This window comes from Pan troglodytes, chromosome 7, assembly GCF_028858775.2.
Source record: "Pan troglodytes isolate AG18354 chromosome 7, NHGRI_mPanTro3-v2.0_pri, whole genome shotgun sequence".
NCBI classification, from domain to species: Eukaryota; Metazoa; Chordata; class Mammalia; order Primates; family Hominidae; genus Pan; species Pan troglodytes.
In genome coordinates this window covers 19748509-19775785 of record NC_072405.2, presented here as the reverse complement: position 1 = coordinate 19775785, position 27277 = coordinate 19748509, and the positions used below count along the sequence as shown (strand labels likewise).

General features: G+C 54.0%; 2 protein-coding genes across 2 annotated transcripts; both read left to right on the top strand.

Annotated features, from left to right (window-relative positions):
- The first annotated feature begins 1152 nt into the window (after positions 1-1152).
- On the top strand, positions 1153-4219 carry LOC134810721 (protein FAM90A15-like). Its single transcript, XM_063816769.1, has 4 exons — positions 1153-1331; positions 1826-2025; positions 2484-2592; positions 3257-4219. The coding sequence occupies exons 1-4, from the start codon at positions 1209-1211 to the stop codon at positions 4217-4219; spliced, it is 1395 nt and encodes a 464-aa protein (XP_063672839.1). The 5' UTR covers positions 1153-1208.
- Positions 4220-8820: 4601 nt separating this feature from the next.
- LOC129135833 (protein FAM90A15-like) lies at positions 8821-12437 on the top strand. The gene is made up of 4 exons (XM_054657646.2): positions 8821-8999; positions 9494-9693; positions 10150-10258; positions 10923-12437. Exons 1-4 carry the CDS (start codon positions 8877-8879, stop codon positions 11883-11885), a joined length of 1395 nt encoding a protein of 464 aa, XP_054513621.1. The 5' UTR covers positions 8821-8876; the 3' UTR covers positions 11886-12437.
- The last annotated feature ends 14840 nt before the right edge of the window (positions 12438-27277 follow it).

Genomic DNA, 27277 nt, shown 5'->3' with positions numbered 1-27277 from the left:
TACAGGTAACTGATTAGGTTAGGGTACGTTCCATGTCAGGTGACCAGAGGCAGTATAAAAGGCAGCCTGGAAAGCAGAGGTCCCTCTCCGCCCCTTCCTCCGTCGTCCTGGATGCTGCATCGCTTCCAGCGGGGCTGCTCCAGCACCTGCCCATCTCAGCGCCAGCCGGGGAAAGCAAGTAGACGTGTAATTTCAGGTTAGTTTCACTGAACTATTGTTTTTTTCACGCAATCCCTGAGGGGTGTGGGGGTGGGGGGAAGAGACACAGGAGGCCGAAAGAAACCGATCACACTGGGGCTTGCTGGTGGGGAAGGATGTGTTCTCGTTACTAGTAATTCTTGCAACAGAAAACGAGAAAACATATCCGTCTCCACATGTGGGATAAGACCAAGATGGGAATGCGAAAAGAAATGTACTGCAGCATGCTGAATTGGTGGGTAAATGGAAAAAGGACTTTGGAAAAAAGGGTGGTTTGCCCTTCAGCCGTGTAAGACGTCGATACGATGTGGCACTTGTTCCCCGTTTGTTCAGATGAATTCGTGTGGTATGCGTAAAATACCAGAAAAAATAAATAAGTAAAGAGGGGCTGGAGCTAAAGCCAAAAGTTAGAACAGGAAAGACCATCACCTGCTAGTGTGGTAGAGAGGAAGGTAACTTCTCTCTATGAATTTGTGTTTGGAAGTTGCCTAATGAAATGGCCAGAGTAGCGAGTCAAGTTGTCACAGGAAGCATCCCTTATCCCTGACTTCAAACAGACCTGCCAAAGGGTGGCGCAAGCCATGCCCTGTGTCTTCGATCATTCTGTCCGTCAAGGGAGATAGAATCACCGCGTCTTCTACCGGAGTGAATCGTGAGAGACCTAAGTCCAGTCTCCAGAATCAGTTGCTTGTTTGGGGTTGAAAGCTCAACTCCCCATACCTAGGCCACGGGCCCTGTGGCAGGTGCGGTTTACTCTTGGACTAGGTAGTCATGGCAGAGGAACACACAGTATCCGAGGATGCACACAGCACATTGTGTTCTACAGATTTGACCGACTGGTGGTGAGGTCTCCTCATGACCACACCGGCAGGGAGTTAGCAGGTGGCTTCCTGTGGGTGTGTGAATATCCAATGTGCTTAACCATCGACATGTGTGTGTTTGTGTGTGTTTCAGGTGACCCAACAGTCAACCCCTGAAAAAGGCGGTCACAAAACCCCCAGGCGACGAAGATGATGGCACGTCGGGACCCCAAATCTTGGGCCAAGAGGCTGGTGAGAGCCCAGACCCTCCAGAAGCAGCGGAGGGCCCCAGTTGGGCCAAGGGCTCCCCCGCCCGATGAAGAAGATCCCAGGGTAAGTCTAGCCCTGGATCTCTTGGGTATCGGGGTGGGGTTGGGGACGGGGGTAGGGGGTGTCACACGGTCCTCAGAGACTGGGTTGGATTCCAAAGAGCTCTGTCACCACCACCCAGGTTGCTTTTCCCATCCAAGGTGGGCGTGGCTTGGGACCTTCTCCCCGGCCCGATAGGTCCCTTGAGAGACTCTTGGGGGCAACCTCCCTTTCTACTTAGAGTCCTGTGTAGCCACGTTTGGCTGTGTTGTTGACTTCGGGTTCACCGTCGTGCCCCTTGGAACCTTGAGTCCTTCCTTTCAGAGTTCCTCCGTCACGTGGGCTTTGGGAGGGAACATCGTATCCGAACTCTCCCAGCACTTAACGGCCCCCATGCCGGTGTCCCCTCTTTGGAATCCTTATTCAGCTCTGAATTCACAATCCGTCCCAATGTGGACGTGGGATCGCTGCCTGTGGCTTCAGCTCACTCACCGACATCACTTCCTTTCCACCCACAGCTCAAGTGCAAAAACTGCGGGGCCTTTGGCCACACGGCCAGAAGTACCAGGTGCCCCATGAAGTGCTGGAAGGCAGCCCTGGTTCCAGCGACCTTGGGGAAAAAGGAAGGGAAGGAAAACCTGAAACCATGGAAGCCCCAGGTTGAAGCCAACCCGGGGCCCTTGAACAAGGATAAGGGAGAGAAGGAAGAGAGACCAAGGTGAGCAGTGGGAGGGGTTTTCACCACTCTTAGGGTACTGCCTCCTAAGGACATGGTGTCTCTGCACCTGCACACCGTGTGCCTTTCCGTCTCCGGGCCAGGGAAGGAACGCTGCAGAGAAATAGGCCGGAGCTCCGTGTCCTCCGGGGTTCCACACCCAGGAGCTCCTTTGGCTCTGGGAGATTCAGGGACGGGGAGAGGCGGGGGCGCTTCGTGCAGGTTCCCCACGACAGGGGGAAAAGCGATGGAATCCAAATCACAGTCCTTAGTTGGGAAGCCTAGAGGGCCACCTGGGGGACGGGAAGGTTGGCACGTGAGGGAAGGTGCAGAGGCGGAAAGGGCACCAGATGTCCATTTCTGTATCACAAAACACGGAACGGGGCTGGGCCCCACACAGGGTTCTCCCTGTCTCCTGGGGAAAACCAGGGGGCACGGCCTGACCTTTTTCTGTTCTGCAGGCAACAAGACCCGCAGAGGAAGGCTCTCCTCCACATATTTTCTGGGAAACCTCCAGAGAAGCCGCTGCCGAATCGAAAAGGATCCACGGAATCTTCTGATTATCTGAGGGTGAGTGTCACCCCGGGCCCCTGGTCCTTTTCTCCTCTAGGTCACCCTGGTTGATTTCCTTTCAGCTTCCCGTCTGCGGGAGGAAATCGGGGAACCCCTCTTTCTTGCCTTCTTGGGGTCAGGGACTCCACGATCCTTCCAGGTCAATTTGATTCCAGGCGAAGGCATCTGAAGATGCCGTATTTCCTGTTGCTTTCTTTCTGTCCAATTATGGCAAGCCTGCCAACAACATGTTCCTAGCGGCATGAGGAAATTAGTCCCTCAGAGGCCCCAAACGTGGAGAAGGCTAAACCCAGGAACATGCATGTGTTCAGAGAAGACGTCCTGAGTACCCTTGAGCCACCAACCTGCCTTCGGAAGGGCCTCAGTCCGTTCCACTTCATGGAAGGCTGAGTGGAGGCGCTTTGATCCAGTTAATGCCCAAGACGCGATCTTTTGAACAATGGTGTGCTTAGATCAGCTACACATAGCTCGAGAGCGCATCTTTCATGTGTCTTGTCCTGATCAGCACTCAAGTGGAGGGTCTGTCCCTACTTCCAAGGACCGCCTGTCGATACTGTACTAAGAATTTCATGGCGTGTGCACCTTGTCTTTGGATGTGCTTGATTTTCACGTTGGCTCCATGCGGAGGAACTTCTAACCTGTGTTGTTTCCTCTCTTTCAGGTTGCAAGCGGGCCAATGCCGGTCCACACAACCAGTAAGAGGCCGCGCCTGGGCCCTGTCCTCGCTGATCGCTCAGCTACCGAAACGTCTGACAGGGGCTCCGTCTTGGCTTCGCCGTCTCCCCTCAGAAAAGCCAGTCTGAGCTCCTCCTCAAGTCTTGGACCAAAGGAAAGACAGACAGGGGCTGCGGCCGACATCCCTCAGCCTGCAGTCAGGCAGCAGGGCCCCGAGCCTCTCCTCGTGGTGAAGCCGACACACAGCAGCCCTGAGGGTGGCTGCCGAGAAGTTCCCCAGGCTGCCTCCAAAACCCACGGCCTGCTCCAGGCCATCAGACCCCAGGCACAGGACAAACGTCCTGCGGTGACCTCACAGCCCTGCCCGCCAGCCGCCACACACAGCTTGGGCCTAGGCTCCAATCTCAGCTTCGGGCCAGGAGCCAAGAGACCTGCCCAGGCTCGGATTCAGGCTTGCCTGAACTTCCCCAAGAAACCGAGACTGGGTCCCTTCCAGATCCCCGAAAGCGCCATCCAGGGAGGTGAGCTGGGGGCCCCGGAGAATCTCCAACCTCCGCCAGCCGCAACCGAACTTGGACCAAGTACGTCGCCCCAGATGGGCAGGAGGACACCCGCCCAGGTGCCCAGCGTCGACCGGCAGCCTCCGCACAGCAGACCTTGCCTGCCTACTGCCCAGGCCTGCACCATGTCCCATCACCCAGCGGCCAGCCATGATGGGGCCCAGCCTCTCACAGTGCTCTTCCGGAGACTGGAAAACGGACGCTGGAGCTCCAGCCTCCTGGCGGCCCCCTCATTTCACTCTCCTGAGAAGCCGGGAGCCTTCCTCGCTCAGAGCCCTCATGTGTCAGAGAAGTCTGAGGGTCCCCGTGATCGTGTCCCACCGAGCGTCCTCTATGAGGACCTTCAGGTTTCCTCCTCCTCAGAGGACAGCGATTCTGACCTGGAGTGAGACTGCAGGTGGCAGGGGCTCCTTGGCCTCCAGCTCCCGTGACTTGGAGGGGACTGTGGGACTGAGGAGTGCAGAGCAGAGAGCAGACTCTGTGCGGTGACTCCGAAGCTCCCCGGCTGTGGCGCTTCTGTGGATGTGGGAGCCCAGGCCAGGCAGGGAGCAGATGCAGGGACTCTGCCTCATTGAATTCTGGTGAGGGACGTTGTAGTTCGCGTGGTTCTCCGGAAACGCGCCAGGAAAAGCTTCCGTGCCAGAGATTCGTTGCCTCAGAAACTGCGTGACGCGCAGGAGTCAGACTTCCGCTGGGACGTCAATAGGAAACTGGGGAATTACTGTGTATTTGCTCTCTAGATGACTGAATAAGGGAAAAGTTAGGGAACCCTGAGAGGTGCAGCCCTTCCGCTGTGCCCCGCCCTGAGAGCAGTGTTTCGGACGCTGGGAAGCGTGCTGTGCAGAGCGCTCTCGGGGTCTTTCCTCAGCCTCGAAAACTGGGCTGTGGAATGCCTTTGTACATGTGTGTGTTTAATTGGTTTTGAAGTGAATAAAATTCTCAAAAAGATGACATATTGTCTTTTGACTCTCATTCCGTGTTTGTGTTTAACTGATTTTCCGAGTGAAGGGGTGGCCTGCCCCTCCACACCTGTGGGTGTTTCTAGTCGGGTGGGATGAGAGACGGAGAGAAGAAATAAGACACAGAGACAAAGTATAGGGAGACAACAGTGGGTCCAGGGGACCGGCACTCAGCACACCAAGGACCTGCACCGGCACCGGCCTCTGAGTTCCCTCAGTTTTTATTGATTATGATTTTCATTATTTCAGCAAAAAGGAATGTAGTAGGAGAGCAGGGTGATAATAAGGAGAAGGTCAACAACAACAAAACAAAAAACAAACAAAAAAAAAACACACACGTGAGCCAAAGAATCTATATCATGACTAAGTTCAAGGGAAGGTACTATGCCTGGACATGCACGTAGGCCAGATTTATGTTTCTCTCCACCCAAACATCTCAGCGGAGTAAAGAATAACAAGGCAGCATTACTGCCAACACGTCTCGCCTCCCGCCACAGGGCAGCTTTTCTCCGAGCTCAGAGTTGAACAAATGTACGATCGGGCTTTACACCGAGACATTCAGTTCCCAGGGGCAAGCAGGAGACAGTGGCCTTCCTGCATCTCAACTGCAAGAGGCTTTCCTCTTTGACTAATCCACCTCAGCACAGACCCATTACGGGTGTCAGGCTGGGGGACAGTCAGGTCTTTCCCATCCCACGAGGCCATATTTCAGACTGTCACATGGGGAGAAACCTTGGACAATACCCTGCTTTCAAGGGCAGAGGTCCCTGTGGCTTTCCACGGTGCATTGTGCCCCTGGTTTATTGAGACTAGAGAATGGCAATGACTTTTACCAAGTATACTGCTCGTAAACATTTGGTTAACAAGGCACGCCCTGCACAGCCCTAGATCCCTTAAGCCTCGATGTTATACAACACAGGTTTTTGTGAGCTCCAAGTTGGGTCAAAGGGGCCGCGGCAAAGCTACAAATGATCAACATCTCAGCAAAGCAATTGTTTAAAGTACAGGTCTTTTTCAAAATGGAGTCTCTTATGTCTTCCCCTTCTACATAGACACAGTGACAGTCTGATCTCCCTTTCTTTACCCTACATCCAAGGGCTTGAACATTTCTTGACTTGTTGGCAATCCAAATCGTTATGTCTCCGAAACAGAGTTGACTGAGGGGACCGCAGGGCTGGGCAGGACCTTTGACTTCGTATACAACCACAGGAGCAAGAAAACCTCAGCCCCACTCTACTAACACGCACCTAGTAAAATTCCGCCAACCGAATCTCACCCACGCTAACACGTGGGGAGCGTTGCTTGCACCACGAGTCCCCATTTGGCTCAACCGCCGATGCCAAGTGTGTGGTTCCAGTTGCGACGGCCCCCCGTGAAGTGGCTTCCGGATGTGCGAATGAACCAGGCAGAGTTTCCCTGGCCAAATAGACCCCAGCAAAGCTGAAGTCAACTCCCACATTTGGGATGTACTTCAGAGGTAAAACATTCATCCCGTCTTCTTTCCGGATGTCTGACACCGTGGTTCTCCCCCTGATCCTAAGAGTAGCTGAGGTAGAGACTCACTGAAAGATCTAGGCAGGGAGATCCCATCATGCACAGGCTCTCTCCATTCTCTGACCTGGGAACAACTCTGAGCAGGATTCCACATCTAGGGGGCCTCGGAACTGAGCGGGATTTTCTGAGACACACCAAATGGCTGCTCCCTTTCCGCCGCTGTTGAGGGTCGTTATCTGGATTATCCAGATCACCTAGAAAGTATCCGTATCCAGAATCAATAAGATCAACTCTCTGCTCCTCTGACAGCAGAAGGAGCAGGACCATAAGGAACCAAAGAGCGTGGAAGGAAACGATGTGACAGGAAAGCTCAGAGAACGGCCACAGGGGGTCGTCAGCAGGCCTTCCCACCTGAATCATGAATAATTAATGAAGCGCAAATCAAAGGGGACTCGAGTTTCAGCAGGAGCAATTCATCTAACGGGAGATCGCCGGAGGGCCAACACGATTGAGAGACTGGGAGCCGGGTGCAGTGTCAAAGGGGACGCGACTGGTTCCAAAGCTCAAGAACACCATGGGGTCACTTGGGCTACGTGAGAAAATGCCCCAGTGTGCTGGTTCATCATTCCGACTCCTGCCTGTCTCTTCCCGTCCAAGGAACATGGACCCTAAGTCGTGCAGCTGCAGATGACCATGGGCAGAATTAGGGGCCGTGGCACAAAAGTTCACCGACACGGGAGTTCCACAGAAGGTGCGGTGGATCTTCGCAAATCCAGAGACATGGCAATGGGACCCAGGGAATTAGAGCCTCACAGGCGTCCGGGACACTTTTCAGGCATAATGCCTGGAGTCGCAAGACGAGCTGAAAAAGGAGCCAGGCACTGAAGGACAAAGCGTTGTTGACTTTCCTCATCTGTGTTTCCCAGTGCGGTCCAATTCACGGTGGTTTCCAAGCGCCTCCTGGAGGAGAAAACACATGAGGGTGCGGTCAGGGTTCTCTGCTGACAGACTTACCTTGGGGAAGAAAGAGAAGCTCTGAAGATGGATCATGGCCGTGACTGCACGTCAAGGAGAATCTCCTTGATGACACTGAGGCCCACGTCGAGATAGACTAAATGTGGTCCAATTAAAAGGTGTCTATTTTACCACATTTTTTTAAAACAAAACAAAACAAAACAAAACAAAACAAAACAAAAAGATGGAAAAGAAGACAGGGGTACAGGCACCAGTGTTACATGTCTGACGGGGAGCATCTATTCTTCAAAGCTTGCAGCTGTACACGTAGGTTTTAGAATGTCTGTCAGCAGTGGACATGATGTTAGAGTGGGCTGTGCAGATAGACCTTTCCAGGTCACGTAATTGGATTAAGTTAATTGCAATTAAGGTACAGGTAACTGATTAGGTTAGGGTACGTTCCATGTCAGGTGACCAGAGGCAGTATAAAAGGCAGCCTGGAAAGCAGAGGTCCCTCTCCGCCCCTTCCTCCGTCGTCCTGGATGCTGCATCGCTTCCAGCGGGGCTGCTCCAGCACCTGCCCATCTCAGCGCCAGCCGGGGAAAGCAAGTAGACGTGTAATTTCAGGTTAGTTTCACTGAACTATTGTTTTTTTCACGCAATCCCTGAGGGGTGTGGGGGTGGGGGGAAGAGACACAGGAGGCCGAAAGAAACCGATCACACTGGGGCTTGCTGGTGGGGAAGGATGTGTTCTCGTTACTAGTAATTCTTGCAACAGAAAACGAGAAAACATATCCGTCTCCACATGTGGGATAAGACCAAGATGGGAATGCGAAAAGAAATGTACTGCAGCATGCTGAATTGGTGGGTAAATGGAAAAAGGACTTTGGAAAAAAGGGTGGTTTGCCCTTCAGCCGTGTAAGACGTCGATACGATGTGGCACTTGTTCCCCGTTTGTTCAGATGAATTCGTGTGGTATGCGTAAAATACCAGAAAAAATAAATAAGTAAAGAGGGGCTGGAGCTAAAGCCAAAAGGTAGAACAGGAAAGACCATCACCTGCTAGTGTGGTAGAGAGGAAGGTAACTTCTCTCTATGAATTTGTGTTTGGAAGTTGCCTAATGAAATGGCCAGAGTAGCGAGTCAAGTTGTCACAGGAAGCATCCCTTATCCCTGACTTCAAACAGACCTGCCAAAGGGTGGCGCAAGCCATGCCCTGTGTCTTCGATCATTCTGTCCGTCAAGGGAGATAGAATCACCGCGTCTTCTACCGGAGTGAATCGTGAGAGACCTAAGTCCAGTCTCCAGAATCAGTTGCTTGTTTGGGGTTGAAAGCTCAACTCCCCATACCTAGGCCACGGGCCCTGTGGCAGGTGCGGTTTACTCTTGGACTAGGTAGTCATGGCAGAGGAACACACAGTATCCGAGGATGCACACAGCACATTGTGTTCTACAGATTTGACCGACTGGTGGTGAGGTCTCCTCATGACCACACCGGCAGGGAGTTAGCAGGTGGCTTCCTGTGGGTGTGTGAATATCCAATGTGCTTAACCATCGACATGTGTGTGTTTGTGTGTGTTTCAGGTGACCCAACAGTCAACCCCTGAAAAAGGCGGTCACAAAACCCCCAGGCGACGAAGATGATGGCACGTCGGGACCCCAAATCTTGGGCCAAGAGGCTGGTGAGAGCCCAGACCCTCCAGAAGCAGCGGAGGGCCCCAGTTGGGCCAAGGGCTCCCCCGCCCGATGAAGAAGATCCCAGGGTAAGTCTAGCCCTGGATCTCTTGGGTATCGGGGTGGGGGTGGGGACGGGGGGAGGGGGTGTCACACGGTCCTCAGAGACTGGGTTGGATTCCAAAGAGCTCTGTCACCACCACCCAGGTTGCTTTTCCCATCCAAGGTGGGCGTGGCTTGGGACCTTCTCCCCGGCCCGATAGGTCCCTTGAGAGACTCTTGGGGGCAACCTCCCTTTCTACTTAGAGTCCTGTGTAGCCACGTTTGGCTGTGTTGTTGACTTCGGGTTCACCGTCGTGCCCCTTGGAACCTTGAGTCCTTCCTTTCAGAGTTCCTCCGTCACGTGGGCTTTGGGAGGGAACATCGTATCCGAACTCTCCCAGCACTTAACGGCCCCCATGCCGGTGTCCCCTCTTTGGAATCCTTATTCAGCTCTGAATTCACAATCCGTCCCAATGTGGACGTGGGATCGCTGCCTGTGGCTTCAGCTCACTCACCGACATCACTTCCTTTCCACCCACAGCTCAAGTGCAAAAACTGCGGGGCCTTTGGCCACACGGCCAGAAGTACCAGGTGCCCCATGAAGTGCTGGAAGGCAGCCCTGGTTCCAGCGACCTTGGGGAAAAAGGAAGGGAAGGAAAACCTGAAACCATGGAAGCCCCAGGTTGAAGCCAACCCGGGGCCCTTGAACAAGGATAAGGGAGAGAAGGAAGAGAGACCAAGGTGAGCAGTGGGAGGGGTTTTCACCACTCTTAGGGTACTGCCTCCTAAGGACATGGTGTCTCTGCACCTGCACACCGTGTGCCTTTCCGTCTCCGGGCCAGGGAAGGAACGCTGCAGAGAAATAGGCCGGAGCTCCGTGTCCTCCGGGGTTCCACACCCAGGAGCTCCTTTGGCTCTGGGAGATTCAGGGACGGGGAGAGGCGGGGGCGCTTCGTGCAGGTTCCCCACGACAGGGGGAAAAGCGATGGAATCCAAATCACAGTCCTTAGTTGGGAAGCCTAGAGGGCCACCTGGGGGACGGGAAGGTTGGCACGTGAGGGAAGGTGCAGAGGCGGAAAGGGCACCAGATGTCCATTTCTGTATCACAAAACACGGAACGGGGCTGGGCCCCACACAGGGTTCTCCCTGTCTCCTGGGGAAAACCAGGAGAACAGAAAACCTTTTTCTGTTCTGCAGGCAACAAGACCCGCAGAGGAAGGCTCTCCTCCACATATTTTCTGGGAAACCTCCAGAGAAGCCGCTGCCGAATCGAAAAGGATCCACGGAATCTTCTGATTATCTGAGGGTGAGTGTCACCCCGGGCCCCTGGTCCTTTTCTCCTCTAGGTCACCCTGGTTGATTTCCTTTCAGCTTCCCGTCTGCGGGAGGAAATCGGGGAACCCCTCTTTCTTGCCTTCTTGGGGTCAGGGACTCCACGATCCTTCCAGGTCAATTTGATTCCAGGCGAAGGCATCTGAAGATGCCGTATTTCCTGTTGCTTTCTTTCTGTCCAATTATGGCAAGCCTGCCAACAACATGTTCCTAGCGGCATGAGGAAATTAGTCCCTCAGAGGCCCCAAACGTGGAGAAGGCTAAACCCAGGAACATGCATGTGTTCAGAGAAGACGTCCTGAGTACCCTTGAGCCACCAACCTGCCTTCGGAAGGGCCTCAGTCCGTTCCACTTCATGGAAGGCTGAGTGGAGGCGCTTTGATCCAGTTAATGCCCAAGACGCGATCTTTTGAACAATGGTGTGCTTAGATCAGCTACACATAGCTCGAGAGCGCATCTTTCATGTGTCTTGTCCTGATCAGCACTCAGGTGGAGGGTCTGTCCCTACTTCCAAGGACCGCCTGTCGATACTGTACTAAGAATTTCATGGCGTGTGCACCTTGTCTTTGGATGTGCTTGATTTTCACGTTGGCTCCATGCGGAGGAACTTCTAACCTGTGTTGTTTCCTCTCTTTCAGGTTGCAAGCGGGCCAATGCCGGTCCACACAACCAGTAAGAGGCCGCGCCTGGGCCCTGTCCTCGCTGATCGCTCAGCTACCGAAACGTCTGACAGGGGCTCCGTCTTGGCTTCGCCGTCTCCCCTCAGAAAAGCCAGTCTGAGCTCCTCCTCAAGTCTTGGACCAAAGGAAAGACAGACAGGGGCTGCGGCCGACATCCCTCAGCCTGCAGTCAGGCAGCAGGGCCCCGAGCCTCTCCTCGTGGTGAAGCCGACACACAGCAGCCCTGAGGGTGGCTGCCGAGAAGTTCCCCAGGCTGCCTCCAAAACCCACGGCCTGCTCCAGGCCATCAGACCCCAGGCACAAGACATACGTCCTGCGGTGACCTCACAGCCCTGCCCGCCAGCCGCCACACACAGCTTGGGCCTAGGCTCCAATCTCAGCTTCGGGCCAGGAGCCAAGAGACCTGCCCAGGCTCGGATTCAGGCTTGCCTGAACTTCCCCAAGAAACCGAGACTGGGTCCCTTCCAGATCCCCGAAAGCGCCATCCAGGGAGGTGAGCTGGGGGCCCCGGAGAATCTCCAACCTCCGCCAGCCGCAACCGAACTTGGACCAAGTACGTCGCCCCAGATGGGCAGGAGGACACCCGCCCAGGTGCCCAGCGTCGACCGGCAGCCTCCGCACAGCAGACCTTGCCTGCCTACTGCCCAGGCCTGCACCATGTCCCATCACCCAGCGGCCAGCCATGATGGGGCCCAGCCTCTCACAGTGCTCTTCCGGAGACTGGAAAACGGACGCTGGAGCTCCAGCCTCCTGGCGGCCCCCTCATTTCACTCTCCTGAGAAGCCGGGAGCCTTCCTCGCTCAGAGCCCTCATGTGTCAGAGAAGTCTGAGGGTCCCCGTGTTCGTGTCCCACCGAGCGTCCTCTATGAGGACCTTCAGGTTTCCTCCTCCTCAGAGGACAGCGATTCTGACCTGGAGTGAGACTGCAGGTGGCAGGGGCTCCTTGGCCTCCAGCTCCCGTGACTTGGAGGGGACTGTGGGACTGAGGAGTGCAGAGCAGAGAGCAGACTCTGTGCGGTGACTCCGAAGCTCCCCGGCTGTGGCGCTTCTGTGGATGTGGGAGCCCAGGCCAGGCAGGGAGCAGATGCAGGGACTCTGCCTCATTGAATTCTGGTGAGGGACGTTGTAGTTCGCGTGGTTCTCCGGAAACGCGCCAGGAAAAGCTTCCGTGCCAGAGATTCGTTGCCTCAGAAACTGCGTGACGCGCAGGAGTCAGACTTCCGCTGGGACGTCAATAGGAAACTGGGGAATTACTGTGTATTTGCTCTCTAGATGACTGAATAAGGGAAAAGTTAGGGAACCCTGAGAGGTGCAGCCCTTCCGCTGTGCCCCGCCCTGAGAGCAGTGTTTCGGACGCTGGGAAGCGTGCTGTGCAGAGCGCTCTCGGGGTCTTTCCTCAGCCTCGAAAACTGGGCTGTGGAATGCCTTTGTACATGTGTGTGTTTAATTGGTTTTGAAGTGAATAAAATTCTCAAAAAGATGACATATTGTCTTTTGACTCTCATTCCGTGTTTGTGTTTAACTGATTTTCCGAGTGAAGGGGTGGCCTGCCCCTCCACACCTGTGGGTGTTTCTAGTCGGGTGGGATGAGAGACGGAGAGAAGAAATAAGACACAGAGACAAAGTATAGGGAGACAACAGTGGGTCCAGGGGACCGGCACTCAGCACACCAAGGACCTGCACCGGCACCGGCCTCTGAGTTCCCTCAGTTTTTATTGATTATGATTTTCATTATTTCAGCAAAAAGGAATGTAGTAGGAGAGCAGGGTGATAATAAGGAGAAGGTCAACAACAACAAAACAAAAAAAACAAACAAAAAAAAACACACACGTGAGCCAAAGAATCTATATCATGACTAAGTTCAAGGGAAGGTACTATGCCTGGACATGCACGTAGGCCAGATTTATGTTTCTCTCCACCCAAACATCTCAGCGGAGTAAAGAATAACAAGGCAGCATTACTGCCAACACGTCTCGCCTCCCGCCACAGGGCAGCTTTTCTCCGAGCTCAGAGTTGAACAAATGTACGATCGGGCTTTACACCGAGACATTCAGTTCCCAGGGGCAAGCAGGAGACAGTGGCCTTCCTGCATCTCAACTGCAAGAGGCTTTCCTCTTTGACTAATCCACCTCAGCACAGACCCATTACGGGTGTCAGGCTGGGGGACAGTCAGGTCTTTCCCATCCCACGAGGCCATATTTCAGACTGTCACATGGGGAGAAACCTTGGACAATACCCTGCTTTCAAGGGCAGAGGTCCCTGTGGCTTTCCACGGTGCATTGTGCCCCTGGTTTATTGAGACTAGAGAATGGCAATGACTTTTACCAAGTATACTGCTCGTAAACATTTGGTTAACAAGGCACGCCCTGCACAGCCCTAGATCCCTTAAGCCTCGATGTTATACAACACAGGTTTTTGTGAGCTCCAAGTTGGGTCAAAGGGGCCGCGGCAAAGCTACAAATGATCAACATCTCAGCAAAGCAATTGTTTAAAGTACAGGTCTTTTTCAAAATGGAGTCTCTTATGTCTTCCCCTTCTACATAGACACAGTGACAGTCTGATCTCCCTTTCTTTACCCTACATCCAAGGGCTTGAACATTTCTTGACTTGTTGGCAATCCAAATCGTTATGTCTCCGAAACAGAGTTGACTGAGGGGACCGCAGGGCTGGGCAGGACCTTTGACTTCGTATACAACCACAGGAGCAAGAAAACCTCAGCCCCACTCTACTAACACGCACCTAGTAAAATTCCGCCAACCGAATCTCACCCACGCTAACACGTGGGGAGCGTTGCTTGCACCACGAGTCCCCATTTGGCTCAACCGCCGATGCCAAGTGTGTGGTTCCAGTTGCGACGGCCCCCCGTGAAGTGGCTTCCGGATGTGCGAATGAACCAGGCAGAGTTTCCCTGGCCAAATAGACCCCAGCAAAGCTGAAGTCAACTCCCACATTTGGGATGTACTTCAGAGGTAAAACATTCATCCCGTCTTCTTTCCGGATGTCTGACACCGTGGTTCTCCCCCTGATCCTAAGAGTAGCTGAGGTAGAGACTCACTGAAAGATCTAGGCAGGGAGATCCCATCATGCACAGGCTCTCTCCATTCTCTGACCTGGGAACAACTCTGAGCAGGATTCCACATCTAGGGGGCCTCGGAACTGAGCGGGATTTTCTGAGACACACCAAATGGCTGCTCCCTTTCCGCCGCTGTTGAGGGTCGTTATCTGGATTATCCAGATCACCTAGAAAGTATCCGTATCCAGAATCAATAAGATCAACTCTCTGCTCCTCTGACAGCAGAAGGAGCAGGACCATAAGGAACCAAAGAGCGTGGAAGGAAACGATGTGACAGGAAAGCTCAGAGAACGGCCACAGGGGGTCGTCAGCAGGCCTTCCCACCTGAATCATGAATAATTAATGAAGCGCAAATCAAAGGGGACTCGAGTTTCAGCAGGAGCAATTCATCCAACGGGAGATCGCCGGAGGGCCAACACGATTGAGAGACTGGGAGCCGGGTGCAGTGTCAAAGGGGACGCGACTGGTTCCAAAGCTCAAGAACACCATGGGGTCACTTGGGCTACGTGAGAAAATGCCCCAGTGTGCTGGTTCATCATTCCGACTCCTGCCTGTCTCTTCCCGTCCAAGGAACATGGACCCTAAGTCGTGCAGCTGCAGATGACCATGGGCAGAATTAGGGGCCGTGGCACAAAAGTTCACCGACACGGGAGTTCCACAGAAGGTGCGGTGGATCTTCGCAAATCCAGAGACATGGCAATGGGACCCAGGGAATTAGAGCCTCACAGGCGTCCGGGACACTTTTCAGGCATAATGCCTGGAGTCGCAAGACGAGCTGAAAAAGGAGCCAGGCACTGAAGGACAAAGCGTTGTTGACTTTCCTCATCTGTGTTTCCCAGTGCGGTCCAATTCACGGTGGTTTCCAAGCGCCTCCTGGAGGAGAAAACACATGAGGGTGCGGTCAGGGTTCTCTGCTGACAGACTTACCTTGGGGAAGAAAGAGAAGCTCTGAAGATGGATCATGGCCGTGACTGCACGTCAAGGAGAATCTCCTTGATGACACTGAGGCCCACGTCGAGATAGACTAAATGTGGTCCAATTAAAAGGTGTCTATTTTACCACATTTTTTTAAAACAAAACAAAACAAAACAAAAAGATGGAAAAGAAGACAGGGGTACAGGCACCAGTGTTACATGTCTGACGGGGAGCATCTATTCTTCAAAGCTTGCAGCTGTACACGTAGGTTTTAGAATGTCTGTCAGCAGTGGACATGATGTTAGAGTGGGCTGTGCAGATAGACCTTTCCAGGTCACGTAATTGGATTAAGTTAATTGCAATTAAGGTACAGGTAACTGATTAGGTTAGGGTACGTTCCATGTCAGGTGACCAGAGGCAGTATAAAAGGCAGCCTGGAAAGCAGAGGTCCCTCTCCGCCCCTTCCTCCGTCGTCCTGGATGCTGCATCGCTTCCAGCGGGGCTGCTCCAGCACCTGCCCATCTCAGCGCCAGCCGGGGAAAGCAAGTAGACGTGTAATTTCAGGTTAGTTTCACTGAACTATTGTTTTTTTCACGCAATCCCTGAGGGGTGTGGGGGTGGGGGGAAGAGACACAGGAGGCCGAAAGAAACCGATCACACTGGGGCTTGCTGGTGGGGAAGGATGTGTTCTCGTTACTAGTAATTCTTGCAACAGAAAACGAGAAAACATATCCGTCTCCACATGTGGGATAAGACCAAGATGGGAATGCGAAAAGAAATGTACTGCAGCATGCTGAATTGGTGGGTAAATGGAAAAAGGACTTTGGAAAAAAGGGTGGTTTGCCCTTCAGCCGTGTAAGACGTCGATACGATGTGGCACTTGTTCCCCGTTTGTTCAGATGAATTCGTGTGGTATGCGTAAAATACCAGAAAAAATAAATAAGTAAAGAGGGGCTGGAGCTAAAGCCAAAAGGTAGAACAGGAAAGACCATCACCTGCTAGTGTGGTAGAGAGGAAGGTAACTTCTCTCTATGAATTTGTGTTTGGAAGTTGCCTAATGAAATGGCCAGAGTAGCGAGTCAAGTTGTCACAGGAAGCATCCCTTATCCCTGACTTCAAACAGACCTGCCAAAGGGTGGCGCAAGCCATGCCCTGTGTCTTCGATCATTCTGTCCGTCAAGGGAGATAGAATCACCGCGTCTTCTACCGGAGTGAATCGTGAGAGACCTAAGTCCAGTCTCCAGAATCAGTTGCTTGTTTGGGGTTGAAAGCTCAACTCCCCATACCTAGGCCACGGGCCCTGTGGCAGGTGCGGTTTACTCTTGGACTAGGTAGTCATGGCAGAGGAACACACAGTATCCGAGGATGCACACAGCACATTGTGTTCTACAGATTTGACCGACTGGTGGTGAGGTCTCCTCATGACCACACCGGCAGGGAGTTAGCAGGTGGCTTCCTGTGGGTGTGTGAATATCCAATGTGCTTAACCATCGACATGTGTGTGTTTGTGTGTGTTTCAGGTGACCCAACAGTCAACCCCTGAAAAAGGCGGTCACAAAACCCCCAGGCGACGAAGATGATGGCACGTCGGGACCCCAAATCTTGGGCCAAGAGGCTGGTGAGAGCCCAGACCCTCCAGAAGCAGCGGAGGGCCCCAGTTGGGCCAAGGGCTCCCCCGCCCGATGAAGAAGATCCCAGGGTAAGTCTAGCCCTGGATCTCTTGGGTATCGGGGTGGGGGTGGGGACGGGGGGAGGGGGTGTCACACGGTCCTCAGAGACTGGGTTGGATTCCAAAGAGCTCTGTCACCACCACCCAGGTTGCTTTTCCCATCCAAGGTGGGCGTGGCTTGGGACCTTCTCCCCGGCCCGATAGGTCCCTTGAGAGACTCTTGGGGGCAACCTCCCTTTCTACTTAGAGTCCTGTGTAGCCACGTTTGGCTGTGTTGTTGACTTCGGGTTCACCGTCGTGCCCCTTGGAACCTTGAGTCCTTCCTTTCAGAGTTCCTCCGTCACGTGGGCTTTGGGAGGGAACATCGTATCCGAACTCTCCCAGCACTTAACGGCCCCCATGCCGGTGTCCCCTCTTTGGAATCCTTATTCAGCTCTGAATTCACAATCCGTCCCAATGTGGACGTGGGATCGCTGCCTGTGGCTTCAGCTCACTCACCGACATCACTTCCTTTCCACCCACAGCTCAAGTGCAAAAACTGCGGGGCCTTTGGCCACACGGCCAGAAGTACCAGGTGCCCCATGAAGTGCTGGAAGGCAGCCCTGGTTCCAGCGACCTTGGGGAAAAAGGAAGGGAAGGAAAACCTGAAACCATGGAAGCCCCAGGTTGAAGCCAACCCGGGGCCCTTGAACAAGGATAAGGGAGAGAAGGAAGAGAGACCAAGGTGAGCAGTGGGAGGGGTTTTCACCACTCTTAGGGTACTGCCTCCTAAGGACATGGTGTCTCTGCACCTGCACACCGTGTGCCTTTCCGTCTCCGGGCCAGGGAAGGAACGCTGCAGAGAAATAGGCCGGAGCTCCGTGTCCTCCGGGGTTCCACACCCAGGAGCTCCTTTGGCTCTGGGAGATTCAGGGACGGGGAGAGGCGGGGGCGCTTCGTGCAGGTTCCCCACGACAGGGGGAAAAGCGATGGAATCCAAATCACAGTCCTTAGTTGGGAAGCCTAGAGGGCCACCTGGGGGACGGGAAGGTTGGCACGTGAGGGAAGGTGCAGAGGCGGAAAGGGCACCAGATGTCCATTTCTGTATCACAAAACACGGAACGGGGCTGGGCCCCACACAGGGTTCTCCCTGTCTCCTGGGGAAAACCAGGAGAACAGAAAACCTTTTTCTGTTCTGCAGGCAACAAGACCCGCAGAGGAAGGCTCTCCTCCACATATTTTCTGGGAAACCTCCAGAGAAGCCGCTGCCGAATCGAAAAGGATCCACGGAATCTTCTGATTATCTGAGGGTGAGTGTCACCCCGGGCCCCTGGTCCTTTTCTCCTCTAGGTCACCCTGGTTGATTTCCTTTCAGCTTCCCGTCTGCGGGAGGAAATCGGGGAACCCCTCTTTCTTGCCTTCTTGGGGTCAGGGACTCCACGATCCTTCCAGGTCAATTTGATTCCAGGCGAAGGCATCTGAAGATGCCGTATTTCCTGTTGCTTTCTTTCTGTCCAATTATGGCAAGCCTGCCAACAACATGTTCCTAGCGGCATGAGGAAATTAGTCCCTCAGAGGCCCCAAACGTGGAGAAGGCTAAACCCAGGAACATGCATGTGTTCAGAGAAGACGTCCTGAGTACCCTTGAGCCACCAACCTGCCTTCGGAAGGGCATCAGTCCGTTCCACTTCATGGAAGGCTGAGTGGAGGCGCTTTGATCCAGTTAATGCCCAAGACGCGATCTTTTGAACAATGGTGTGCTTAGATCAGCTACACATAGCTCGAGAGCGCATCTTTCATGTGTCTTGTCCTGATCAGCACTCAGGTGGAGGGTCTGTCCCTACTTCCAAGGACCGCCTGTCGATACTGTACTAAGAATTTCATGGCGTGTGCACCTTGTCTTTGGATGTGCTTGATTTTCACGTTGGCTCCATGCGGAGGAACTTCTAACCTGTGTTGTTTCCTCTCTTTCAGGTTGCAAGCGGGCCAATGCCGGTCCACACAACCAGTAAGAGGCCGCGCCTGGGCCCTGTCCTCGCTGATCGCTCAGCTACCGAAACGTCTGAGAGGGGCTCCATCTTGGCTTCGCCGTCTCCCCTCAGAAAAGCCAGTCTGAGCTCCTCCTCAAGTCTTGGACCAAAGGAAAGACAGACAGGGGCTGCGGCCGACATCCCTCAGCCTGCAGTCAGGCAGCAGGGCCCCGAGCCTCTCCTCGTGGTGAAGCCGACACACAGCAGCCCTGAGGGTGGCTGCCGAGAAGTTCCCCAGGCTGCCTCCAAAACCCACGGCCTGCTCCAGGCCATCAGACCCCAGGCACAAGACATACGTCCTGCGGTGACCTCACAGCCCTGCCCGCCAGCCGCCACACACAGCTTGGGCCTAGGCTCCAATCTCAGCTTCGGGCCAGGAGCCAAGAGACCTGCCCAGGCTCGGATTCAGGCTTGCCTGAACTTCCCCAAGAAACTGAGACTGGGTCCCTTCCAGATTCCCGAAAGCGCCATCCAGGGAGGTGAGCTGGGGGCCCCGGAGAATCTCCAACCTCCGCCAGCCGCAACCGAACTTGGACCAAGTACGTCGCCCCAGATGGGCAGGAGGACACCCGCCCAGGTGCCCAGCGTCGACCGGCAGCCTCCGCACAGCAGACCTTGCCTGCCTACTGCCCAGGCCTGCACCATGTCCCATCACCCAGCGGCCAGCCATGATGGGGCCCAGCCTCTCACAGTGCTCTTCCGGAGACTGGAAAACGGACGCTGGAGCTCCAGCCTCCTGGCGGCCCCCTCATTTCACTCTCCTGAGAAGCCGGGAGCCTTCCTCGCTCAGAGCCCTCATGTGTCAGAGAAGTCTGAGGGTCCCCGTGTTCGTGTCCCACCGAGCGTCCTCTATGAGGACCTTCAGGTTTCCTCCTCCTCAGAGGACAGCGATTCTGACCTGGAGTGAGACTGCAGGTGGCAGGGGCTCCTTGGCCTCCAGCTCCCGTGACTTGGAGGGGACTGTGGGACTGAGGAGTGCAGAGCAGAGAGCAGACTCTGTGCGGTGACTCCGAAGCTCCCCGGCTGTGGCGCTTCTGTGGATGTGGGAGCCCAGGCCAGGCAGGGAGCAGATGCAGGGACTCTGCCTCATTGAATTCTGGTGAGGGACGTTGTAGTTCGCGTGGTTCTCCGGAAACGCGCCAGGAAAAGCTTCCGTGCCAGAGATTCGTTGCCTCAGAAACTGCGTGACGCGCAGGAGTCAGACTTCCGCTGGGACGTCAATAGGAAACTGGGGAATTACTGTGTATTTGCTCTCTAGATGACTGAATAAGGGAAAAGTTAGGGAACCCTGAGAGGTGCAGCCCTTCCGCTGTGCCCCGCCCTGAGAGCAGTGTTTCGGACGCTGGGAAGCGTGCTGTGCAGAGCGCTCTCGGGGTCTTTCCTCAGCCTCGAAAACTGGGCTGTGGAATGCCTTTGTACATGTGTGTGTTTAATTGGTTTTGAAGTGAATAAAATTCTCAAAAAGATGACATATTGTCTTTTGACTCTCATTCCGTGTTTGTGTTTAACTGATTTTCCGAGTGAAGGGGTGGCCTGCCCCTCCACACCTGTGGGTGTTTCTAGTCGGGTGGGATGAGAGACGGAGAGAAGAAATAAGACACAGAGACAAAGTATAGGGAGACAACAGTGGGTCCAGGGGACCGGCACTCAGCACACCAAGGACCTGCACCGGCACCGGCCTCTGAGTTCCCTCAGTTTTTATTGATTATGATTTTCATTATTTCAGCAAAAAGGAATGTAGTAGGAGAGCAGGGTGATAATAAGGAGAAGGTCAACAACAACAAAACAAAAAACAAACAAAAAAAAAACACACACGTGAGCCAAAGAATCTATATCATGACTAAGTTCAAGGGAAGGTACTATGCCTGGACATGCACGTAGGCCAGATTTATGTTTCTCTCCACCCAAACATCTCAGCGGAGTAAAGAATAACAAGGCAGCATTACTGCCAACACGTCTCGCCTCCCGCCACAGGGCAGCTTTTCTCCGAGCTCAGAGTTGAACAAATGTACGATCGGGCTTTACACCGAGACATTCAGTTCCCAGGGGCAAGCAGGAGACAGTGGCCTTCCTGCATCTCAACTGCAAGAGGCTTTCCTCTTTGACTAATCCACCTCAGCACAGACCCATTACGGGTGTCAGGCTGGGGGACAGTCAGGTCTTTCCCATCCCACGAGGCCATATTTCAGACTGTCACATGGGGAGAAACCTTGGACAATACCCTGCTTTCAAGGGCAGAGGTCCCTGTGGCTTTCCACGGTGCATTGTGCCCCTGGTTTATTGAGACTAGAGAATGGCAATGACTTTTACCAAGTATACTGCTCGTAAACATTTGGTTAACAAGGCACGCCCTGCACAGCCCTAGATCCCTTAAGCCTCGATGTTATACAACACAGGTTTTTGTGAGCTCCAAGTTGGGTCAAAGGGGCCGCGGCAAAGCTACAAATGATCAACATCTCAGCAAAGCAATTGTTTAAAGTACAGGTCTTTTTCAAAATGGAGTCTCTTATGTCTTCCCCTTCTACATAGACACAGTGACAGTCTGATCTCCCTTTCTTTACCCTACATCCAAGGGCTTGAACATTTCTTGACTTGTTGGCAATCCAAATCGTTATGTCTCCGAAACAGAGTTGACTGAGGGGACCGCAGGGCTGGGCAGGACCTTTGACTTCGTATACAACCACAGGAGCAAGAAAACCTCAGCCCCACTCTACTAACACGCACCTAGTAAAATTCCGCCAACCGAATCTCACCCACGCTAACACGTGGGGAGCGTTGCTTGCACCACGAGTCCCCATTTGGCTCAACCGCCGATGCCAAGTGTGTGGTTCCAGTTGCGACGGCCCCCCGTGAAGTGGCTTCCGGATGTGCGAATGAACCAGGCAGAGTTTCCCTGGCCAAATAGACCCCAGCAAAGCTGAAGTCAACTCCCACATTTGGGATGTACTTCAGAGGTAAAACATTCATCCCGTCTTCTTTCCGGATGTCTGACACCGTGGTTCTCCCCCTGATCCTAAGAGTAGCTGAGGTAGAGACTCACTGAAAGATCTAGGCAGGGAGATCCCATCATGCACAGGCTCTCTCCATTCTCTGACCTGGGAACAACTCTGAGCAGGATTCCACATCTAGGGGGCCTCGGAACTGAGCGGGATTTTCTGAGACACACCAAATGGCTGCTCCCTTTCCGCCGCTGTTGAGGGTCGTTATCTGGATTATCCAGATCACCTAGAAAGTATCCGTATCCAGAATCAATAAGATCAACTCTCTGCTCCTCTGACAGCAGAAGGAGCAGGACCATAAGGAACCAAAGAGCGTGGAAGGAAACGATGTGACAGGAAAGCTCAGAGAACGGCCACAGGGGGTCGTCAGCAGGCCTTCCCACCTGAATCATGAATAATTAATGAAGCGCAAATCAAAGGGGACTCGAGTTTCAGCAGGAGCAATTCATCCAACGGGAGATCGCCGGAGGGCCAACACGATTGAGAGACTGGGAGCCGGGTGCAGTGTCAAAGGGGACGCGACTGGTTCCAAAGCTCAAGAACACCATGGGGTCACTTGGGCTACGTGAGAAAATGCCCCAGTGTGCTGGTTCATCATTCCGACTCCTGCCTGTCTCTTCCCGTCCAAGGAACATGGACCCTAAGTCGTGCAGCTGCAGATGACCATGGGCAGAATTAGGGGCCGTGGCACAAAAGTTCACCGACACGGGAGTTCCACAGAAGGTGCGGTGGATCTTCGCAAATCCAGAGACATGGCAATGGGACCCAGGGAATTAGAGCCTCACAGGCGTCCGGGACACTTTTCAGGCATAATGCCTGGAGTCGCAAGACGAGCTGAAAAAGGAGCCAGGCACTGAAGGACAAAGCGTTGTTGACGTTCCTCATCTGTGTTTCCCAGTGCGGTCCAATTCACGGTGGTTTCCAAGCGCCTCCTGGAGGAGAAAACACATGAGGGTGCGGTCAGGGTTCTCTGCTGACAGACTTACCTTGGGGAAGAAAGAGAAGCTCTGAAGATGGATCATGGCCGTGACTGCACGTCAAGGAGAATCTCCTTGATGACACTGAGGCCCACGTCGAGATAGACTAAATGTGGTCCAATTAAAAGGTGTCTATTTTACCACATTTTTTAAAACAAAACAAAACAAAACAAAACAAAACAAAAAGATGGAAAAGAAGACAGGGGTACAGGCACCAGTGTTACATGTCTGACGGGGAGCATCTATTCTTCAAAGCTTGCAGCTGTACACGTAGGTTTTAGAATGTCTGTCAGCAGTGGACATGATGTTAGAGTGGGCTGTGCAGATAGACCTTTCCAGGTCACGTAATTGGATTAAGTTAATTGCAATTAAGGTACAGGTAACTGATTAGGTTAGGGTACGTTCCATGTCAGGTGACCAGAGGCAGTATAAAAGGCAGCCTGGAAAGCAGAGGTCCCTCTCCGCCCCTTCCTCCGTCGTCCTGGATGCTGCATCGCTTCCAGCGGGGCTGCTCCAGCACCTGCCCATCTCAGCGCCAGCCGGGGAAAGCAAGTAGACGTGTAATTTCAGGTTAGTTTCACTGAACTATTGTTTTTTTCACGCAATCCCTGAGGGGTGTGGGGGTGGGGGGAAGAGACACAGGAGGCCGAAAGAAACCGATCACACTGGGGCTTGCTGGTGGGGAAGGATGTGTTCTCGTTACTAGTAATTCTTGCAACAGAAAACGAGAAAACATATCCGTCTCCACATGTGGGATAAGACCAAGATGGGAATGCGAAAAGAAATGTACTGCAGCATGCTGAATTGGTGGGTAAATGGAAAAAGGACTTTGGAAAAAAGGGTGGTTTGCCCTTCAGCCGTGTAAGACGTCGATACGATGTGGCACTTGTTCCCCGTTTGTTCAGATGAATTCGTGTGGTATGCGTAAAATACCAGAAAAAATAAATAAGTAAAGAGGGGCTGGAGCTAAAGCCAAAAGGTAGAACAGGAAAGACCATCACCTGCTAGTGTGGTAGAGAGGAAGGTAACTTCTCTCTATGAATTTGTGTTTGGAAGTTGCCTAATGAAATGGCCAGAGTAGCGAGTCAAGTTGTCACAGGAAGCATCCCTTATCCCTGACTTCAAACAGACCTGCCAAAGGGTGGCGCAAGCCATGCCCTGTGTCTTCGATCATTCTGTCCGTCAAGGGAGATAGAATCACCGCGTCTTCTACCGGAGTGAATCGTGAGAGACCTAAGTCCAGTCTCCAGAATCAGTTGCTTGTTTGGGGTTGAAAGCTCAACTCCCCATACCTAGGCCACGGGCCCTGTGGCAGGTGCGGTTTACTCTTGGACTAGGTAGTCATGGCAGAGGAACACACAGTATCCGAGGATGCACACAGCACATTGTGTTCTACAGATTTGACCGACTGGTGGTGAGGTCTCCTCATGACCACACCGGCAGGGAGTTAGCAGGTGGCTTCCTGTGGGTGTGTGAATATCCAATGTGCTTAACCATCGACATGTGTGTGTTTGTGTGTGTTTCAGGTGACCCAACAGTCAACCCCTGAAAAAGGCGGTCACAAAACCCCCAGGCGACGAAGATGATGGCACGTCGGGACCCCAAATCTTGGGCCAAGAGACTGGTGAGAGCCCAGACCCTCCAGAAGCAGCGGAGGGCCCCAGTTGGGCCAAGGGCTCCCCCGCCCGATGAAGAAGATCCCAGGGTAAGTCTAGCCCTGGATCTCTTGGGTATCGGGGTGGGGGTGGGGACGGGGGGAGGGGGTGTCACACGGTCCTCAGAGACTGGGTTGGATTCCAAAGAGCTCTGTCACCACCACCCAGGTTGCTTTTCCCATCCAAGGTGGGCGTGGCTTGGGACCTTCTCCCCGGCCCGATAGGTCCCTTGAGAGACTCTTGGGGGCAACCTCCCTTTCTACTTAGAGTCCTGTGTAGCCACGTTTGGCTGTGTTGTTGACTTCGGGTTCACCGTCGTGCCCCTTGGAACCTTGAGTCCTTCCTTTCAGAGTTCCTCCGTCACGTGGGCTTTGGGAGGGAACATCGTATCCGAACTCTCCCAGCACTTAACGGCCCCCATGCCGGTGTCCCCTCTTTGGAATCCTTATTCAGCTCTGAATTCACAATCCGTCCCAATGTGGACGTGGGATCGCTGCCTGTGGCTTCAGCTCACTCACCGACATCACTTCCTTTCCACCCACAGCTCAAGTGCAAAAACTGCGGGGCCTTTGGCCACACAGCCAGAAGTACCAGGTGCCCCATGAAGTGCTGGAAGGCAGCCCTGGTTCCAGCGACCTTGGGGAAAAAGGAAGGGAAGGAAAACCTGAAACCATGGAAGCCCCAGGTTGAAGCCAACCCGGGGCCCTTGAACAAGGATAAGGGAGAGAAGGAAGAGAGACCAAGGTGAGCAGTGGGAGGGGTTTTCACCACTCTTAGGGTACTGCCTCCTAAGGACATGGTGTCTCTGCACCTGCACACCGTGTGCCTTTCCGTCTCCGGGCCAGGGAAGGAACGCTGCAGAGAAATAGGCCGGAGCTCCGTGTCCTCCGGGGTTCCACACCCAGGAGCTCCTTTGGCTCTGGGAGATTCAGGGACGGGGAGAGGCGGGGGCGCTTCGTGCAGGTTCCCCACGACAGGGGGAAAAGCGATGGAATCCAAATCACAGTCCTTAGTTGGGAAGCCTAGAGGGCCACCTGGGGGACGGGAAGGTTGGCACGTGAGGGAAGGTGCAGAGGCGGAAAGGGCACCAGATGTCCATTTCTGTATCACAAAACACGGAACGGGGCTGGGCCCCACACAGGGTTCTCCCTGTCTCCTGGGGAAAACCAGGAGAACAGAAAACCTTTTTCTGTTCTGCAGGCAACAAGACCCGCAGAGGAAGGCTCTCCTCCACATATTTTCTGGGAAACCTCCAGAGAAGCCGCTGCCGAATCGAAAAGGATCCACGGAATCTTCTGATTATCTGAGGGTGAGTGTCACCCCGGGCCCCTGGTCCTTTTCTCCTCTAGGTCACCCTGGTTGATTTCCTTTCAGCTTCCCGTCTGCGGGAGGAAATCGGGGAACCCCTCTTTCTTGCCTTCTTGGGGTCAGGGACTCCACGATCCTTCCAGGTCAATTTGATTCCAGGCGAAGGCATCTGAAGATGCCGTATTTCCTGTTGCTTTCTTTCTGTCCAATTATGGCAAGCCTGCCAACAACATGTTCCTAGCGGCATGAGGAAATTAGTCCCTCAGAGGCCCCAAACGTGGAGAAGGCTAAACCCAGGAACATGCATGTGTTCAGAGAAGACGTCCTGAGTACCCTTGAGCCACCAACCTGCCTTCGGAAGGGCATCAGTCCGTTCCACTTCATGGAAGGCTGAGTGGAGGCGCTTTGATCCAGTTAATGCCCAAGACGCGATCTTTTGAACAATGGTGTGCTTAGATCAGCTACACATAGCTCGAGAGCGCATCTTTCATGTGTCTTGTCCTGATCAGCACTCAGGTGGAGGGTCTGTCCCTACTTCCAAGGACCGCCTGTCGATACTGTACTAAGAATTTCATGGCGTGTGCACCTTGTCTTTGGATGTGCTTGATTTTCACGTTGGCTCCATGCGGAGGAACTTCTAACCTGTGTTGTTTCCTCTCTTTCAGGTTGCAAGCGGGCCAATGCCGGTCCACACAACCAGTAAGAGGCCGCGCCTGGGCCCTGTCCTCGCTGATCGCTCAGCTACCGAAACGTCTGACAGGGGCTCCGTCTTGGCTTCGCCATCTCCCCTCAGAAAAGCCAGTCTGAGCTCCTCCTCAAGTCTTGGACCAAAGGAAAGACAGACAGGGGCTGCGGCCGACATCCCTCAGCCTGCAGTCAGGCAGCAGGGCCCCGAGCCTCTCCTCGTGGTGAAGCCGACACACAGCAGCCCTGAGGGTGGCTGCCGAGAAGTTCCCCAGGCTGCCTCCAAAACCCACGGCCTGCTCCAGGCCATCAGACCCCAGGCACAAGACATACGTCCTGCGGTGACCTCACAGCCCTGCCCGCCAGCCGCCACACACAGCTTGGGCCTAGGCTCCAATCTCAGCTTCGGGCCAGGAGCCAAGAGACCTGCCCAGGCTCGGATTCAGGCTTGCCTGAACTTCCCCAAGAAACTGAGACTGGGTCCCTTCCAGATTCCCGAAAGCGCCATCCAGGGAGGTGAGCTGGGGGCCCCGGAGAATCTCCAACCTCCGCCAGCCGCAACCGAACTTGGACCAAGTACGTCGCCCCAGATGGGCAGGAGGACACCCGCCCAGGTGCCCAGCGTCGACCGGCAGCCTCCGCACAGCAGACCTTGCCTGCCTACTGCCCAGGCCTGCACCATGTCCCATCACCCAGCGGCCAGCCATGATGGGGCCCAGCCTCTCACAGTGCTCTTCCGGAGACTGGAAAACGGACGCTGGAGCTCCAGCCTCCTGGCGGCCCCCTCATTTCACTCTCCTGAGAAGCCGGGAGCCTTCCTCGCTCAGAGCCCTCATGTGTCAGAGAAGTCTGAGGGTCCCCGTGTTCGTGTCCCACCGAGCGTCCTCTATGAGGACCTTCAGGTTTCCTCCTCCTCAGAGGACAGCGATTCTGACCTGGAGTGAGACTGCAGGTGGCAGGGGCTCCTTGGCCTCCAGCTCCCGTGACTTGGAGGGGACTGTGGGACTGAGGAGTGCAGAGCAGA